This window comes from Globicephala melas, chromosome 16 (assembly GCF_963455315.2).
Source record: "Globicephala melas chromosome 16, mGloMel1.2, whole genome shotgun sequence".
In the NCBI taxonomy this organism is placed as follows: Eukaryota; Metazoa; Chordata; class Mammalia; order Artiodactyla; family Delphinidae; genus Globicephala; species Globicephala melas.
In genome coordinates this window covers 24,493,558-24,513,600 of record NC_083329.1, presented here as the reverse complement: position 1 = coordinate 24,513,600, position 20,043 = coordinate 24,493,558, and the positions used below count along the sequence as shown (strand labels likewise).

The window sequence follows — 20,043 nt, the reverse complement described above, 5'->3', positions numbered from 1 at the left end:
AGCAAGACAATTCTAAAGCCTGTAGTGTTTCCTTAGCCATTCTGGCCTCTTTAGGGCAGAAAGTGGGTGATTTAACATTATGAGCTTCAGGTGGCGTATTGGCCTCTATCGGACTATCAGCCTAAAGTTGTAGGTGGTCGGTATGTGCCTAACTTTCCAGTTACCAATACAACCAGGCCCCTGGGAAGTTTAGACTGGTCATTGAGAACTCCCGGGGCCTGTGAAGAATTCTGCCTTCCATATAGCCCTCACACGCTCCTTGCCACCCTCACCGGATATATCAAGGCCAGCTTTCTCCAGGACACATTCCCTCCTAGGGCCTTATCTACAGGCAGTTGTGGAGAGTGCGAAACTCTCAGGGAGCCCTTTGTCCCCTGGAACGATGAAAAAGAAGGGCTTGTGCTCACTTCTTGCTGCACAAAGGCAATTACAGCACATCTTGTTAAAGTCACCGAGGAGGCCGGGTGCGAAACCAGATGTGACGCCAGCACCTTCAGACAACCCACAGCAGTGCAAACCACTCTGTGTACTTGCTAGGTCGCTGTCAAAATCTACCCTTCCCACCCTCATGGAGCCAGCGGAAGACGCCCAGATGCTACAGGCTCCTTAGAAGCCGTGACTTATTCATTCTTTACACCTCACATTTCCTGGCTCACAGCTGGACACACGTTAGCAGCTCAGAAAATACTGGTTGAATGAACTGAACTGAATCCAGCAACAGAGCTTACCTCGTGTTTGGCTCCGTCCTCTGGTTGAAGAAGACGCTGAGAAACAAAGGAAAGTAATATTAGGCACATATAAGAGGTGGCATGCTAAATATTTGTGACATGGAGGAAGACCTATTTGGGTGGGAGGTGGAGGTTGTTTTCATAGTGCGTTTATATCCAGATAGAAGCCTTAATGTATGGTGGGTGCTTAGTAGGTCATGCCCGCATAGCCAAAGGGCAGAGCAAGTTCTGTAAGCCTCAGTGCATTTAGGGTGTTAAGTTAGCAAATGAATGTGAAGTTGGCTCACACTTAGTGTTAACTAAGGAAATTGTTTGGGAGCATGATGCATTCGGACTGGCTGACCACACGGATCAACTGTATCAAAAGACTGCCAGGTCCTTCCCTTTCCAGGTCTTTTGTTAGAGACTGCCTTCATTTTCCCACTGTATGCAAATAAATGCATGAAATTATAATCACTGTAAAATCCATGATCATATCATAAATTCATATGCACAGTGAGAACCCAAGAATGTGGACTAAAGATTTAAAGCCATGTGAAGATACAGCCTAGGGTTTCATTTGGTTAAAATGTGTCCCTTTGAGACTGCTTTGGAGGAGGTGCTGGGATGTTTGACATCTGTGCATTCTAAGCCCTGCTCCCTTTTGCAGGGAGGTCTCTGTGGGTCCTGTGGAAGGAAAAATCCTATGACTGTTACCTGGCCTGAGGGCTTATCTGTCCAAGCCTGAGCCTTGTATGAATAACTTGCCATTTCACGAGCAAAGGCTTATGACAGTAAACTAATGGGGCTGACAGTCCCCTTAAGATGCTTCAGGATAAAGAGCAGGGAAGAGGGGTCAGCAGAGGTCAAGCTCCTCGAGAAGAATCCGCTTAACTCATGATGCTCCCCCTCTATCCCCGCCAGGCATGTTTGACCATTTCTACAGAAAATAAGGATAGGACATACCAAACTCCTTCCGAGGGTACTCAGGGGAAGAGTTGCCGCTGGAGCTCCCTGGAGAGAGGAAAAAACACTTAGTACAAATGGCCCCTTAGGCCCAAACGGCTTCCCAGAGAGTGGGTCCTGTCTGAAGCTCTGCAGCCTGGGTGTTCAGCACCAGATTTAAACAGGATTCGCCCAATGGATGTGCTTGCGGCACTCCCTTCTGGTCACCGATCTACTGTGGTGGGGCAAGGTTTGAGCAAAGGAGAGCAGGAAGTTTTCGTTTCCTTTCTGTTTTCACGTCCTCGACTGCATTGGCCCTATGCAGTGCTTACACCAGCGAACCGGCTCTGATCAAATGAACGTGCTGTCAGCACCAGGGGTTCTCTGACTCCATGCAGCTCGTCCCGGATGTGGGCCTTGTGAAATGAAGAGACAAGCCCACGTGCCGGCAGAGCAGCAGGAAGCACTGTGGTGACCCCATCCACCTGGCCTAGGTTTGGGGCTCTCCCTACACCTGGCAGCCGTGGGTCAAAATCATTTACTGGGGTACCCATCCTTAATCCTGCTTCTCTATCATTGGTACCCATATCCATTCACTCTTAGACCCATCTGCCGCCTGGCTTGTCTATTTTCCACTAAAATGTTTCTTCAGATCACCAGGAACTCCAGTAACCTTAGGAGCAGGACCCAGATGTCTTCCTCTCGCCTTCTCCTTCTTAGTCATGAGCGCTCTCCCTCCCTCCCTCCCTCCCTCCCTCTCTCCCTCTCTCCCTCTCTCCCTCTCTCTGACTTCAGTGGCATTGCCATTGACTCCTCCTTCTTTCTGTGATCTGGCTGTTCTTTCTCCATCTTCCCCCAACTTTATCTTTCTATGCTCCCTTCTGCTTTTTTTTTTTTTTTTTTTTTTTTTTTTGCGGTACATGGGCCTCTCACTGCTGTGGCCTCTCCCGTTGTGGAGCACAGGCTCTGGACGCACAGGCTCAGGGGCCACAGCTCACGGGCCCAGCCGCTCGGCAGCATGTGGGATCTTCCCGGACCGGGGCACGAACCCGTGTCCCCTGCATTGGCAGGCGGACTCCCAACCACTGCGCCACCAGGGAAACCCCCCTTCTGCTTTTAAACTCTTTCCTTGGCCAACTCCTTCAGTTTTCCAACCTCTACTAACAACTCCTTGTGAAAAACCCCAAACCGGGTGTCTTGCCTTGACTTCTCCCCTTAGTGCAAGTCCTATGTGTCCCACTGCCTGCGTGGTACCCCCAGCAGAAAGCTGTGGCAGCAGCTCCACTTTAGGACAAAATAACTGAACTCATCCACTGGGAGGCCTCCCCCTGGCCTCCCTGCTTCAGTTGTCGGCACCACCATGAACCCAACCACCTGTGTCTGAAATCTCAGTGGAAACACTGACTCCTTTTTCTCCCTTCCCCCCAAAATTGAATAATTAACAAGCCCGTCAATTCCAGCTCTGCAACACCTTTCACTCCAGGTCCTCCTGTCGGCTCCCATTGCTACCACCGCAGTCCCGGCCAAGGTTCCCCTCCCCGGACTACTGATCACCTCCTAACTTGTCACCGTGTTCAGCCTCTTCCCGCCCTATGCGTCCTGAGCATGGCAACCAGAGTTCTAGTCCTGGACCACAGACATGATGGACGCCTTTGCTCAGAAATCTCTGTGGCTCCTCACTGTGTGCAGAATAAACCCCAAACGTCTTGGCCTAGCACCGAATCTGAGTCTTTCCATCTCTCTTCACACAAGTACCACTGCTGCTCGTACCTGAGCCCTGGACTCCCGTCTTCGCTGTGCTGCTGTTCCTGCAGCCTGGAACAGCCCAGCTCTCCATCGGGTAAAGGCCTTACACATCATGAAGGCTCAGCTCAGATGCCACCTCCCACATAGACTCTTCCCTGAAGACCCATCTGGAAATGATAACCCCCTTCTACTTTACATTATAGCTTATCTGTCATCTTAACTTGTCTATTAGATTCTAGGCCCTCTGAAGACAAGATCCAGGTCTGATTCATTTAAGCGTCCATCCAGGCATTCTGCACGGCATTAAACGCCTGGTACATATCTGATAAAATACCAGTTGAAAAAGTGACTAAATGGATAAATGAATAAATGAGGGGTCGATAAATCAACAAAATCCCCAAGAAACCTGAGTCCATAAAAGAACCGAAACAAGAGTGGAAAGAAAGGTGGGAAGGCCCAGGTGAAGACAGGTGGCTGAGGCTTCAGTCTTCAAAGGATGAGAGAAGTTACTGAGGGAAGAGAGTAGCTCTCTCTTAAAGTCTGTGGGACCGGTACCTTCGTATGTTCCATGGCGGGTGACGTGCGTTTTTCTCTCAAAGGTCGAGCCTGGTGAGTTGGGCAGAGTGGAGGCCAAGTCACCAGGGGCCCTCCTGTAACTGGAGGTAGAGGCATTGCCTCGTGTGCTCCCGCCTACAAGAGGGGAAAAAGCACAGACCGTCAGAGCACTTCACAGATTGACATACGGTTCCACTAAGTGCACGCAGACTGCTCCTAATAAAGGAGGCCCTGTGGAGGGGCCAGAGGACTTCAGGAGAGCACGTCCGAAGGGATCCACCCCTCAGCATTCCCGTGGCTGCTCAGAGATGGGAGATGGAATTATTGCTACTGGAAGGTAGGGAGGTCCTTTATGTCTGTGGCCAAAGTGCACGGAAATGGAGAAGCGGGATGTTTCTTGAGGGCCTGGCCTGCAATCGTAGAGCACTGCTGGGTGGACTAGAATACAACCCCACGTGGAAGTATTCCTCGAGAGGTAAGGGCAGGCGCTGCACTTGGTCAGCCCAGCTGTTTGCCTGTCTTGGGTCTTTTCTTTAGTGTCATTCCAAGATTTTAAAAATGGCTTCAGCAGTAGTGTGTGTGTGTGTGTGTGTGTGTGTGTGTGTGTGTGTGTGTGTGTGTGTGTGTGTGTGCGCGCGTGTGTGTGTGTGTGTGTGTGTGTGTGTGTGTGTGTGTGTGTGTGTGTGTGTGTTTTCTCCCTGCTTTGTTTTGTTTCAGTTTGAAAGCTACCATGAAAGAATGCTTCTTTGGGAACAACTAGGCCTGTGTTGGACGCTTGCCCGGTGGAAATGCACAAAGTGTGGGTTCATATGTCACCAGATTTCCTTAGCACAGTAACCCAATCGTTAAGTTTCTTTTGTTGTTAATTCAAACTGTAAACCCTCAGACAGGCACACCCTTTTCTAAAAGAGATGCCTTAAAGAGAGTAATTCAGTGGGAAAGGAGTCAACTCCCCAGGAAGCCTTCTTAATTAATTATCGTTATTTATATCGGGGGACAGAATGATAACTGATTCCATTTAAGTAGGCTTCAAATGTGGGTAATTCGAAAGCCTCACCTTTGGTGGGATGTGTGTCCTTTACACAGCTCTTCGGGGTATTTGGAATGGGTGACAAACAGTGGTAATGGTCTCCCTCCATTCGGGACCCTCTCTGTCCCTGTCCATCTGCCCTACCCCAGCCCTCACACCAGCAGCCACTTACTTGAGTTTATGTAGCCGCTGCTGCCATGCATCAGGCTCTGTTTCTCCAGCCGGCTCCCTCCACCAAGAGAGCCTGTTTTAGCATAGCCGTTGCTGGTGCCCCCTTCTGCAGAAAGGAGGAGCAGGTGACAATTTACAAGTGGAGTCAGTGCAGAGGGTTTCCTCATTCCCTGCCCCTCGGAAGCCTTCCCTGGCTTCTCACCCACGAGGCTCTTGGTTTGGGGCCCCTTTCCCACCTGCACTGCACGATACATGCTGCCATGCTCTCGGTTTGTTTGTTTTTGATACAAATGTCAAGAGCAAATATTCTACCCAATTTAAAAAGAATGTTCCCTGGGTGGAGCATAGCAAGTTGCTGATTAGGAAAATTAAATATTTGAAAAGTCAGCAAGAGATGAAAACTCCTTGAGGCCAAGGCCTGGGTTGGACTTGCTTTTTTTGAATGCCTGGTCGGTACCCTGGACATGGCAGCCACTGCAAGTGTTGGAGGGATGAGTGAGAGCTCTGGGTTGCTGGTGTTTCACCTGGCAGCTCATCATGCTCCAACCTCGTGTGTGGATGGAGGAGAGGAATCTCCCCACTCCCCACATTGAGCCAGCCTTCCCGAGAGGTGCAGGGCTAGTTTGAGGGCTCAGATCTCCATTGTAGAATCCACTAACCCTAATAACCTCCCGAGAAAAAAGTGGATTCAGACAGAAGCCTGGCTGTGGTTCCCTCCTCCACCCCAGGCCCAGGCTGGATAAGATTTCTGAAATTTTAGTGTCTAGATCAGGCAAACTAATAGAGACAGAAAGTAGATTTGTGGTATTCAGGGTCTGGGAAGAAGGGAGGGGGAATGGGAGTGACTGCTAATGGCCGTGGAGGGTTTTTTTGAGTGATGGAAATGTTCTAAAATTAGATTGTTGCAAAGGGTCTGCACGACTCTGTAAATACACTAAGAACCATTGAATTGTACACTTTGAACGGGTGGATTTTGTGGGATATAAGGTAATTTCAATACAGCTGTTTAAAAAAAAGATTTCAGGGCTTCCATGGTGGTGCAGTGGTTAAGAGTCCGCCTGCCAATGCAGGGGACACAGGTTCGTCCCCCGGTCTGGGAAGATCCCACATGCCGCGGAGCGGCTAGGCCCGTGAGCCATGGCCACTGAGCCTGCGTGTCCGGAGCCTGTGCTCCGCAACGGAAGAGGCCACAATAGTGAGAGGGCCACGTACCGCAAAAAAATATATACATATATAATAAATAAATAAATAAAAGATTTCAGATATTTTGGACTTGCTCAACGGGAGAGTCAGTACCCACGGAAAAGGCTACATGTGGAGCCCTTCACACAGGCCTTACTGAGAAGAAAGCTCTCAAGATGGTCACTTACTTGGTGGTAAGGACGTAAGTCTTGTAGTTATTGTTTCCGTGATAACTAGAAAAAGACAAAGAAAAGATGAGATCTTAAGTAATGTACTGAAATCTCTGTACTTTGGCAAGGTCTCACATCGTTCACAGGTTCGGCTCATTAAATTAGGTTCGATATAGACTTTTATACACTTGTGCTTTAAGGTATTTTATCTGACCCACTGTAAAAGCAAATAGGTGCAATAACAATAGGTCTTAACGTACCTGGAAAACAGGTTTATATCCCTTTGGTACCAAAAGTAGTTAGTTACCCACTGATTTGAACAATGAGTTGTCTTGCATTAATGTCTCTCATATAACAATTAGATCTAGTCCAGGCCTGGATTTGCCCTTGGAGGAGGATCAGGCCCTCAAGTCACTCTCTTTCTCTGCACTGCCCCTTCTAAATGGTCACCCAGTCCAGCTGAGGCCAGCATATCATCCTGGCTGATTACACTGTGATGCGAATAATTACCTTGAACCTCTTTATGAATTTGGGGGTGTCTCAAGGACATCATAATTCATTCTAAAGTCTTCAGGGCCACCCCTGAGTGTGAGGAGGTGTAGGAAGGAAGGGGGTCGGTAAGTCACATTTGGTGCTTGGACAGATGAACATCCAAGACAGACTTGAAGATCCAGTCCCTTTGCCTCCCGAAACTGAGAGGACTCCAAGTGATGGTGAGTCTATAGAGGTCACAAAAGCTTCCGGTGTTTTTGAAAAACACCAGTTAGAAGAAAGACCTCTTGCCTTCCTGAATCACTCTCTCCTCTACAGCAGCATGGGGAGGTGAGTAGATTCCCGAAACCATAACTGGGCCAATTCTGTGCTCTGACTGTGACCATCACCAACCACTACCTCCCTCTGGGTTGGACATCAAGGAGCACCTATCTAGCTAAGGTCGCTGGTTTCTAGAAGCACCCTTCTCGTGCACACGCCCAAGCATATTCATATGCGTGTTGTGTATGCACGTATGGTTGGTGAAAGGAGAAAAGGATGAAGAAGATTGTGGGGCATCACTTTGTGCTGCTGGCAACGGCTGCATCCCACACCGGTCTTACTGCTCCCTCACCCTTTCCTTCTTCACCCTGCGTGTTCCTATTAGCTTGGTTGTCCTAGCAGCGACATGGTGTTATGAATGGAGCAGAAGCATCATTCCATGCGTAAAAGGAAATGGTTTTTCAGACTAAAATGGCGGCTTGATTTGAATAATAGTCCTTGAGCTTCCACTAAACCTCTCATTGTGTGGACCTTTGGGATCCTATGACACATAAAAATAAATTCTTGCTTAAGCTAAAAGTTCCAAGTCTGTGGAGCCAGAATTTTTTATTGGCAATATATGAAAGTCACAGGATAAATGAAAGAGTCAGAGCTGTTAAGGGGCTATTTTAATGTCTCTGAGTTTATTATTTGGGCAGTTTCACAAAAGAAATGTGTCTGTTTTCAGTTTTCAGTGTAGACTGCAACTGTGACACCAGTGTGATTCCAACTTTGTCCCTGCAATAATGGGATATTATTCTCTTGGATTTCTGTTGCCCTGCATCCCTAAAAACGAACACGGTTAAATAAGCTGTTGTAAATTCATTCAACAGGATATTATGAAACCATTAAAAATGCTGGTTATAAAAACTGGAACATAGAAATGGTGATTTTCATCTTTGAAGAAAAAGCAGAACACATTTTGATTACACGTGTGTTAAAAAAAATCAACAAAAGCCTTCTTATAGGAAGAAATAGTCTATTTAGGAAAACATTTAAAATGATACAGTGGGGAAAAAAGCAAAAAGAAAAAGCTAAGAAAAAAACTAAAAACAAAAGAAATAGAAAAAAAGATACAGTAGTTGTGGTAGAATTAGGAATAAATTATTTACTCTTTCCAAAAATTTTTTACTTTTATAATGACACGTTTCATGCCCTTACGTCTTTCAGTGACTTCACTGCCATCTCGTCTGTTCTTCTTGGTTACATCCATACCATCGCCCCCTATGGAAAAAGCCAGAAACCATGAATAACCATGTCTATGACCATCACTTCATAAGTATAGGTCCCTACTATTCAAGCTGAGAACCAAAACTTGATTCCTAGAATTCAAAGCATAATTCTTTCGTGTGTATATTTTTTTAACAAGAGTCATTCCCACTTCCTGTATCAGTGAGAGAGTAATTTAATAGTTCCACCTTGGATTCTACTCCTTTGTATTGGGATTTTTTTTTATTTTTTTTTATTGAATGGAGACACCATAATTTATCTCATTCCCCACTGATAAAGATTTAAATTGTTTTCAACTTTAACTTTTTATAATACAATATATATACAAACAGGGAGAATAGGACAATGAATATCCCTGTTCCCATAATCCAGCCACAACAATCAAAAATTCATAACCTGTTTCTTTTTTAATTTTATTTTTTTATACAGGTTATTAGTCATCCATTTTATACACATCAGTGAATACATGTCAATCCCAATCACCCAATTCATCCCACCACCACCCCCCACCCCTGCCGCTTTCCCCCCTTGGTGTCCATACGTTTTTCTTCTACTTCTGTGCCTCAATTTCTGCTCTACAAACTGGTTCATCTGTACCATTTTCTAGGTTCCACATATATGCGTTAATATACGATATTTGCTTTTCTCTTTCTGACTTACTTCACTCTGTATGACAGTCTCTACATCCATCCACGTCTCTACAAATGACCCAATTTCATTTCTTTTTATGGCTGAGTAATGTTCCATTGTATATATGTACCACATCTTCTTTATTCATTTGTCAGTCGATGGGCATTTAGGTTGCTTCCATGACCTGGCTATTGCAAATAGTGCTGCAATGAACATTGGGGTGCGTGTGTCTTTTTGAATTATGGTTTTCTCTGGGTATATGCCCAGTAGTGGGATTGCTGGGTCATATGGTAATTCTATTTTTAGTTTTTTAAGGAACCTCCATACTGTTCTCCATAGTGGCTGTATCAATTTACAGTCCCACCAAACATGCAAGAGGTTTCCATTTTCTCCACCCTCTCCAGCATTTGTTGTTTGTGATTTTCTGATGATACCCATTCTAACCAGTGTGAGGTGATACCTCATGTAGTTTTGATTTGCATTTCTCTAACAATTAGTGATGTTGAGCAGCTTTTCATGTGCTTCTTGGCCATCTGTATGCCTTCTTTGGAGAAATGCTTATTTAGGTCTTCTGCCCATTTTTGGATTGAGTTGTTTGTTTTTTTAATATTGAGCTTCATGAGCTGTTTATATATTTTGGAGATTAATCCTTTGTCCATTGATTCATTTGCAAATATTTTCTCCCATTCTGACGGTTGTCTTTTTTTTTTTTTTTTTTTTTTCTGACGGTTGTCTTTTCATCTTGTTTATGGTCTCCTTTGCTGTGCAAAAGCTTTTAAGTTTCATTAGGTCCCATTTGTTTATTTTTGTTTTTATTTCCATTACTGTAGGAGATGGATCAAAAAATATCTTGCTGTGATTTATGTCAAAGAGTGTTCTTCCTATGTTTTCCTCTAAGAGTTTTATAGTGCCCAGTCTTACATTTAGGTCTCTAACCCATTTTGAGTTTATTTTTGTGGATGGTGTTAGGGAGTGTTCTAATTTCATTCTTTCATATGTAGCTGTCCAGTTTTCCCAGCACCACTTATTGAAGAGACTGTCTTTTCTCCATTGTATATCCTTGCCTCCTTTGTCATCAATTAGTTGACCATAGGTGCGTGGGTTTATCTCTGGGCTTTCTATCCTGTTCCTTTGATCTATATTTCTGTTTTTGTGCCAGTACCATATTGTCTTGATTACTGTAGCTTTGTAGTATAGTCTAAAGTCAGGGAGTCTGATTCCTCCAGCTCCGTTTTTTTTCCTCAAGACCGCTTTAGCTATTCAGGGTCTTTTGTGTCTCCATACAAATTTTAAGATTTTTTGTTCTAGTTCCATAAAAAATGCCATTGGTAATTTGATAGGGATTGCATTGAATCTGTAGATTGCTTTGGGTAGTATAGTCATTTTCACAATGTTGATTCTTCCAATACAAGAACATGGTATATCTCTCCATCTGTTGGTATCATCTTTAATTTCTTTCATCAGTGTCTTATAGTTTTCTGCACACAGGTCTTTTGTCTCCCTAGGTAGGTTTATTCCTAGGTATTTTATTCTTTTTGTTGCAGTGGTAAATGGGGGTGCTTCCTTAATTTCTCCTTCAGATTTTTCATCATTAGTGTATAGGAATGCAAGAGATTTTGGTGATTTTTTTTTTTTTTTGCAGTACGTGGGCCTCTCAATGTTGTGGCCTCTCCCGTTGTGGAGCACAGGCTCCAGACGCACAGGCTCAGCAGCCATGGCTCATGGGCCTAGCTGCTCCGCGGCATGTGGGCTCTTCCTGGACCGGGGCACAAACCCGTGTCCCCTGCATTGGCAGGTGGACTCTCAACCACTGCGCCACCAGGGAAGCCCTGTGCATTAATTTTGTATCCTGCAACTTTACCAAATTCATTGATGAGCTCTAGTAGTTTTCTGGTGGCATCTTTAGGATTCTCTATGTATAGTATCATGTCATCTGCAAACAGTGACAGCTTTACTTCTTTTCTGATTTGGATTCCTTTTATTTCTTTTTCTTCTCTGATTGCCATGGCTAGGACTTCCAAAACTATGTTGAATAATAGTGATTTGATTCCTAGAATTCAAACTTGAATTCAAAACTTGATTCCTAGAATTCGAAGCATAATTCTTTCGTGTGTGTATGTGTGTGTGTGTGCGTGTATATATATATATTTTGTGTGTGTGTGTGTGTGTGTGTGTGTGTGTGTGTGGTACACGGGCCTCTCACTGTTGTGGCCTCTCCTGTTGTGGAGCACAGGCACCGGACGCACAAGCTCAGCGGCCATGGCTCATGGACCCAGCCGCTCCGTGGCATGTGGGATCTTCCCGGACCAGGGCACGAACCCGTGTCCCCTGTATCAGCAGGCAGACTATCAACCACTGTGCCACCAGGGAAGCCCCGTGTGTATATTTTTTAATGAGTCATTCCCACTTCTTGTATCAGTGAGATAGTAATTTAATAGTTCCACCTTGGATTCTATTCTTTTGTATTGGGATCTTTTTTTTTTTTAAGGTCTAATTGAGCAGGCTGCCCCCTGCTCAATGTTAAAGGTCTTACATAGAAGATCTGGTGCCCTGACTATAAAACTTCCACTTTTTGCCCAAGTAACACATAGCTGAAGGATATCTGTCAAAGCACAAAATTCATTTTGATGTATCCCATAATGTTCAGTGTTCTATATGGAGCTCTACGAATACAAGACATTCATGCTTCATTATTTAGAGTTCGGATGTGAGAATGTTTGATGGATTCAAATCAGGATAAAAATCATAATGGTCATACTTGTGTGGAACTTTACACTTCTTACAACATGAAACTTTCTCTTCGTAACACACCAGCTCTACTATGCTTATTTATAGACATAAGTAGTGAAGACATGAAGAAAATCAGTGTAAAATCTATTGAAATACATAGGAAAATATTTGTACATGTCATCTGTGTTCTCCCTTCACTCTTACTCTGTGTTCTGAGTAGAAAAATCATTGAGGTCTTGTCCGCTGTCCTGAAGCCTGGATGAGATAAGGCAAGGCTGACTTAAGGGGTGGGGCCGGGCTGGGGGGTGGGGGAGGAACGTGATTCAGGCTTGAACACACAGAAGACCATGGCAAGGATCCCTGACCAACTGGGTGCATTTGGCTGTAGTTCCCAGTCTCAGGCTCTGCAGGGACTTGAAATCTGGCTTTCCCTGTGGTTCTCTCCTCCCAGCCCCCCAACCTTCCCTTCCTCCTCGTTTATTTGTTGGATGCAGTTCAAATTGGATTCTAGAATTCTGGAGCAAGCTACTTCTGCCCAGGACAACCCTTTCTTGAACGCTTTTAGTCTTTTTCTCCTGCCTGGTGACCTTAGGGTCTACTTATCCATTAGGTGCAATGGGCACAGTGCCTAGCCCCATCATACTTTCAGGGGCCCACAAAAATGTTTGAACTTTTTTATAATCGAAAGGAAAAATGAACACAATCCAACTTGGATTATATTCTTTCAATGCAGGTTTTTTTTTTGGTTTGTTGTTGTTGCTGTCATTGCTTGTTTTTTTCCTGGAGGCAGGACATCCACAAAGGCAAAATTATCTAGGGCCGACAGAAGTCCTAGTGCAGCCCTGAATGACTGTCCCACTGAAAATCAAGACCACACAAGACCAACTGGTCAACTATCCAGGGAAATTCACCAAGATCCACACACTTAGCGTCAGGGCCTGATCGAATGTGCCAACTTTTTGCTCATCAGAGTTTTTTAAATGCAGCAAGGAATGAGGCATCACGGAAAAACTCCTGGCTGCATCTGAGAAGACACAGTTCTTTGCAGGTCAGGTATGTTTCCCAGAGCCAAAGAGCAGGGGCTCCATAAGCAATTTAACAATGGAGTCCAACCTCATTAGTGGGCCAAACCTAGCCTGTGACTGTCTGCATTCCAGCTATTACCTGTATGACTTATGTCACACCAACCTACCTACCACCTGACACCCTCTCTGAAATCCTTTGTTGAAGCATGAATTGCCTTTGGTACTTCTGAAATCCCTCCTCCTTTTTTTTATTTTCCCCCAACTGGTCATTAGCTGTGAAGCAGGAGGTATTTTGGAGTTCAAATGCCCCTGGCTAAAAAAAAAAAAAAAAAAAATGCCCCTGGCTGCTGGTGGAGAGCCACCTAGGATGGCACCTGAATCGATATGAAATATTATCCTGAAAGGAACTGTTTATAACAATCCATGGAAACTAACTTCCCACAAGTTATTGCTTACTATGATCCTTTAATGAAAGTTGCTGCCGGCAGCTATAAATTTGGGTTTGGCTGGGTTGTTTCCACTTGTAGCCATCAAGGCAGACTGATGATAGCTCCACTCCATTTAAGAGTCTCAGCGTCTAGGCAGCAAAACTGGCAAGTGTTTTCTTGCTCTTTCTGTACCCCGAGATATAACAGACATTTCTAGGTATCCCCCATCTTTTTCTTAGGTCCCAATGATGAAGCCTTAAGATCTGCAGCAAAAAGCCAAGAGTTCCCTAACTTCCAGAGGGTGTGAGGAGACAGCCTGCTAAGAAATCAGATGCCCCCCTCCAGGGCCTGGGGGCTCTTCACTGACTGGTGCTCTGGGATAGAAGGCCCCCTAGGTGGGTGCAGGTAGATTGGTTCTTGCCTCTCTCTCAGCCTGCAGCCCCTAAATGGCTGCATCCCATGGCCTTAACACAATGATTTCTCGGGCCTGAAGTACACAGGACGGAGCTCTGCTGACCTTGCCAAAGCTCTTTCCCAGATTGATAGTCTGAAATGGCAGAGATGTTTTGGGAGGTGGATTCCGTTAAACCAGAGGTAATGGGAAGCTTTCTGTGAGTTATCAAAGGAAAATGATGGGTTGAGGCACAAATCTGGACAGGGATCATCCCATGGGGGCCTATAGTTTTCCCACAGGACTTCCTTTTTAAATATTTTAAGTGCCGGTAGTTTTAAAAAGTGTAACTTAAGGGAAAGGAAAGTTACATGCCCAGGCACGTGTCTGAGCCTGCCTCTCCCAGCAGTGCTCATCCGTACACCTTCCTCCAAAAGCACTACTTAATGGAAGCACAGTCAAGTAGCATAATTTTAAACTTCTTGGATGTCTGAGCCACTTAACTAGAACCGAGGATAAGCAGGTCATTCAAGTTCTTAATTCCAAAATTATGTTCATTTCCATCCATATTTCTAAGGGGCTGCTTTGTGGCTATTTCAATACTTAATGTTCTTTTGAAGATGTAAAAATGATCCTGTGTCATTTTCTTATGTAAGAAAACACAATGCAAAATCCTTTTTCTACTTGTATGAGGTTTTTTCCTTTCCCCTTCATTTAAATGATGTCACATCCACCTGAAACTATTCCGATGAAGATGGGGTGTAACCCAGGCACAAACCGCTGATACCAACAGAAAACCACCTCACTGAACTTATTATAACAACTCATGAAACACTTGGTCTTTGACACAAAGAAGGGAATAGAGAAGCTAAGTGTTTTTCTACTTTCCAATCTCTGCATACTTTACATTGTAAAACAAAACAACGGAATAACCAAAGTGTGGGAAAACCACCCACTAGCTCTTGCTCTGTTAACAGAGAAGGGGCAAGCAGTTTGCAGGGGGTATGAACACCCATGCCCTAGCGTTAACTGTTTCAGAGGCTTCTGACCCCATGCCACCCCACCCCCGTGGCTCCCCAGCAACGGGTCTCCAGCTTGCTGCATTTGGCATCCTCCATTTTCATAACCCAGGGGTGAGGGAGCTTGGGCCCTGGCTTTGTGACCATGCCGCTTGTTTCGAGCCATGTTTGGTTAAATCCTGCCGCCGCTAACAATGGCAAATGAGCCAAACCAGACAGATGCAAACTTCTTTCGGTCAGGCATAATTTAAGAATGTGGTTAGTCCTTAGGTCCAATCGGTTTCACCAATCTGGGTTTCTATCCAAGCTTGAAGCAGGACTCCTTGCTTTAACTGCCCCCATGTCAACTCTGATCAGATTCGTGTGAGTGTTTGAAGGGGCTGAGAGTAAAGCAAGCCCCCTCTGACTCTCGGAAGGGCTCCCTGGGGGGCTGGACATGTGCTTTCGTTTAGTTCCGACTTTGATCTGTGCCTTAGCTCTAAGAGAAAGCATGTGGGTGTAAGGAGAAACAATTCTCCTTTCCAAATGAATTTCTTTTAAAAGTCTCGCTCACTACCTTTTATGGACAGAACAAATCCAACTCTTAAGGCTACTAATTGACCGCTTCTCAAAAGAAGTGAGGTACCACAGGCTTTGCCTACACTTCAAAAAGTAAAGTGGTAATTTGTCAGTTAGTAGTTAATGTGGTCCAGTGAGATACCTCAACTGGTAATTCTCACCCCAAAATGAATTCCTTTTGGCCCAAATTGGCCAGTAAAAGTAAGACAGATTTTTTTTTTTCTTGTTCCAAGTTTGCCTCCAGGAAGTTTCTGGATTAATTATATCATTTCAAATATTCCACTTTACTTTAGATTAGGGGCAGTAATCATCAAGCGTGATATACAGCAGTGTCCACCCACCCCTTGAGCTTTATCAGAACCTCCCAGCGCAGACACCCGGGCAGCACTTTGGTTCTTAGTTCTCAGGGGCTACTTCTAGATGCCTCAACTCACCTACACTTTAACTTCACCTCTGAGCTGTCCTCTTGCTGTCAAGGGGAGAGAGGGGAAGTAGAGGAGGGTGGGGAGAGAGAAACTGATTGAGAGAGAAGGAATTATAAACTCATCATATTTTAAATAAAACAATTTAACACAAGTCTTTTTACACTACTGAAAACAATACCAAAGAAATCTGGCCACTGGAGCTCACTTTATCTTAACTGGCCTTTTTCTTCTCTTTCCCACTGACAAAACTTTCTTGTTGTTCCTTTAAAAGACCTACCCTAAAAATAGAACACATGAGCCAAAGTAATCATTTATGATCAATTAATCACTTCAACCAGAACACTGGAAACTAAATAATGTCATCTCAGATTCTCTGACAAACATTGAAGTTCTCAGTGGCAAACCTCAAATTAAAATCTCACAAGAAGAGAAAACGGTCAAATTCCTATTACTTACCTAGGTTGAGGTGTTGAAGGAACCAGAAACAACTTTGAGTAAATGCCCCCTCTCTCCTTCTTCCCCTGACGTTTCCTTCTAGACGTTTGCTGTTCCCACTTTTTTTTATCCAGGCCCAGTCAAGGTGTGTTAGAGCTGAGTGATCTTTCAAAAATGTTCACTTCTTCTCTTGCCCTTGTTTCTTTCGGTTCTTTGCTTCCAAACAAGTCCTGACAAAGGTGTGTCGGCATTTACGGTGTGACTCCACCCTTCCAATTATCTGACACTTGCCGGATTAAAAAAAGTCTGCCTCCAGGATCAAACTTTACAGGAGGCAGAAACCTTCTCCAGTTTAGGTGGATCAATCATTTATGGGCCATGGGGAAAAGGGAGCAACTGTTCAGAATAAGGAAAAGACATTTTATTGCTCCTCCTTACCTTCTACAGCCAGAGAGCTGCCACAACCCGGTATTCCCCTCGCGCGCTGCCATGGGAATAATCAAAATCCCCATGTGCGTGACTCATGGTGTAGCCAGGCATGTAGGGGCCTGTGGTCAAGGTCTGAGCCTGAGCCCTAGAAAAACTGTGAAGTTGACAGGATTTATATTCAAGACCTGTTTCCCCTATACATACCTTTTCCCTCTTTCCCCCAAACATACCTTTTCCCTCTTTCCCCCATTCTGACCCAACCCATGTCAATCTCACCTGGAGGAAACAGTGGGTGAACCAATTCAGAGTAAGACATTAATGACTGAAAACATAGAGCAATTGGTGGCATAGGGTTCATTTTTTAAAAGTAACCAGGTATAGTAATGCTGAGTCTAAGGAGTGATGTGAGTGACAGGATTTTAGGCATTTAGCCACCTAGTAACGGAGAGAGATCCTGTTGGGGAGGGTTAAGGACGTTCTTGCCCCTCAATTCAGCACCCACATAGTCTCTACACATGCAAAGACATGTGTGGACTCCCAGAGGCCCTGTAACTCCAGGTACATTTCATGGGGCCATTAGACTTTTGTAAGAGGGCCAATTTGCGCCAATCTAGAAAGTTCTCATGAGCACCTGGATAGCATCTGGCTTTCTGGGACCCCTGAACACTAACTTGAGGGACTTCCCTGGCAGTCCAGTGGTTAAGACTTCACCTTGCAATGCAGGGGGTGCAGGTTCGATCCCTGGTTGGGGAGCTAAGATTCCACATGCCTCTGGGCCAAAAGAACAAAACATAAAACAGAAGCAATATTGTAACAAATTCAATAGAGACTTTAAATATGGTCCACATCCCTCCATAGCCCCCCCCCCCCCCGCAAAAAAGAGTAATTTGAGACTCTTGGTGTTGGGAATATGGGAAGTCTGACCCTAGAACTCACGCAGGTGGTTCTTTGGAGCCGTAGCATCTTCTTGGGACCCAATGCCAGGTTTGGATTCCCTGTTCTGAGGCATTATTCCAAGATCCTGGAGGGGAGCTGAGGAATTCCTGTAGCATAGTGCCCATGCATGTCTACACTGTGCTATTGTGGGTACTCACACTGCATGGGAGGGTAGAAGACAACTAAGCACCCCTTGTGGGATTCTCACTCCTAAGCTCCCAATATTTCTGCATTGAAGTCACTCATTTCAGATCCCTTTCAATGGTCTAGAATGTGACACTTATTGAGTTCTTGTTTTCTGGGATGTTCCTGCCTTCCCTAAATAAATATTTACTCAACATGTCTGCTGTTTATCTCACAGAAGAGCATTGAAGGATCTGAAGAGGGAGAGCTTTCAGCATGAAATGAACATAACCCTGCCTCATTTATTCACTTACTCATTAGCTCATGAATTAAACAAAGATATATTGGCTTCTTGCCTCCTGCTTGGAGGCAGACATTGAACTGAGAATTTGGTGGTGAAATATAGACATATTCTCAGTCCTTACGGAGTTCAGAGTCTAGTGGAGGAAGATAGGCCTTAAATGTATTAGTCTGCTAGGGCTGCTGTAACAAAATACTACTGGTTTTGTTAAAAGCCAGAAATAACAAGTCCAAATGGAGTCATTTGCCCCCACAAGAGCAAAGCAAGACTTAATTGCAATTCCAACCTCTCCCAGGAATGGAACCTTTAAGTAGACAATCCGAAATTTCCTGATCAGCACTTAGTGAGGTAATCTGCTTAATAAGACCCCTGCTGTTCCCTTCCCCCACAAAATGATGACCTGGCCTGAAACAATTCTTTCTTGTCTTTTGCTAATAACATCCTTGCCCAACCCTCCTTCTGCCTAAAAACCTGCCATTTTGTACAACCCCTTGGAGAGCCCTTCTATTTATTGGACAGGATACTGACTGATTCATGAATCCTTGAACAAAGCCAATTAGACCTTCAAATTTACTTGGTCAAATTTTGTTTTTTAACAGATTGGTGGCAGTAGTGGGATCCAAAGTGAACTTCCGATGGCTGTCAGAACATTCAGGCATGGTACCCCGTGAACCATTTTGAGTTCACTACCTTTCTCACTGTTTCTGAGGGAGGTTGGCGAGGTCCTCTCTGGTTAGCTCTGCTTTTTTTGCACTCAAGCTCCCAACCTAATTGACTTTCCTCTACAGGACAGGTCAGCTTGAGCTTGTAGATGATTCTACCCAGAGCCCAACTGAGCTGGCGGATGCTTCTGCCTACAGCCCAGCCCCTAACTTTTCAGACCACAATTCCCCAGGTGAAAAACCCAGCCCTTAGCTCTGTCCCTGGATTCCACATTGGACACTGCTGATAGTTTGGTCTGCAGTTCTCTGTTTGTTTGGAATCTTTCCCCAGGTTTCATGTTGGGAGCTGTTGGGGGCAGCTGGAGCTCTCCATAGGTGTGGAATTAGACTATAGTCCCCACTCTTTGGGGTTTGCTGGTCCAATCTTTCTCCAATCCAAGGTTCCATGGGAATTGGTGGGGTGTGCACAGGGCCATCTTCTGGCCAGGACACAGTAACATCTCTTACTTACTGCTAATACATTAAGGTGTTTGTCTTATTTTGTGCAGCTAAAGGCTATTGCTAAGTGGGTACCTGGAAAACCAAAAGAAACCCCTGTGGGGTCTGTCCCAGCATCCCCAGATTCCATGTTGGGAACTGTTGGTGGCAGCTCTAGTTCCCCCATTTATTTAGAATCATTCTGCCGTCCCCATTTTTTGGGACCTGCAGGTTCAGTTCTTTCTCCACTCCCCAGATTATTAGTATGACTCTAAGAAACCCAAAGGCCTAGCTAAAGAAATGGGATTCTTTATATCCAAAGAGTTGTGTGTGTCACCTTCTGGCATACTTGCTTACTTTGTGTTTAAAAACTATAGTCCTGGAAGTTGAAGATCTCTAACAAGATGGCAAGATTTTATTAAAAACAATCTAGAATTACAACAGTCATTATGAGGAAAATTCCAAAGAGATAAGATCATTTAAAAAGTGCACTTAAAAGCAAGAGCTGCTAAATCAAACAGAATTGAATACCTATTTTAATTAGCATGATGAAGGCTCCAAAAGTTTTTGAAATTTCAAAATAGTTTCATTAAAAGATTGGTTGGGGCTTCCCTGGTGGCACAGTGGTTGAGAATCCGCCTGCTAATGCAGGGGACACGAGTCCAAGCCCTGGTCTGGGAAGATCCCACATGCCACGGAGCAACTAGGCCCGTGAGCCACAACTACTGAGCCTGCGAGTCTGGAGCCTGTGCTCTGCAACAAGAGGGGCCGTGATAGTGAGAGGCCCGCGCACCGCAATGAAGAGTGGCCCTCGCTTGCTGCAACTAGAGGAAGCCCTCGCACAGAAACGAAGACCCAACGCAGCCAAAATAAATAAATTAATTAATTAAAAAAAAAAAAGATTGGTTGTACAGTCAGTGCTCGCGTGTGCACTCTGCCTTTGCCC

The 20,043-nt window shown here is 44.8% G+C and overlaps 1 protein-coding gene across 1 annotated transcript in view; it reads right to left on the bottom strand.

Moving 5' to 3' along the window:
• COL17A1 (collagen type XVII alpha 1 chain) overlaps positions 1-20,043 on the bottom strand; it is a 98,516-nt gene that overhangs the window by 34,574 nt on the left and 43,899 nt on the right. The window contains exons 2-7 of the mRNA XM_060286070.1: positions 8,460-8,522; positions 6,525-6,569; positions 5,156-5,260; positions 3,954-4,088; positions 1,674-1,721; positions 729-764 (exon numbers count right to left, since the gene is read on the bottom strand). Of these exons, the coding sequence (XP_060142053.1) occupies positions 729-764; positions 1,674-1,721; positions 3,954-4,088; positions 5,156-5,260; positions 6,525-6,569; positions 8,460-8,522 (432 nt within the window). The remainder of the gene's footprint in view (positions 1-728; positions 765-1,673; positions 1,722-3,953; positions 4,089-5,155; positions 5,261-6,524; positions 6,570-8,459; positions 8,523-20,043) is intronic.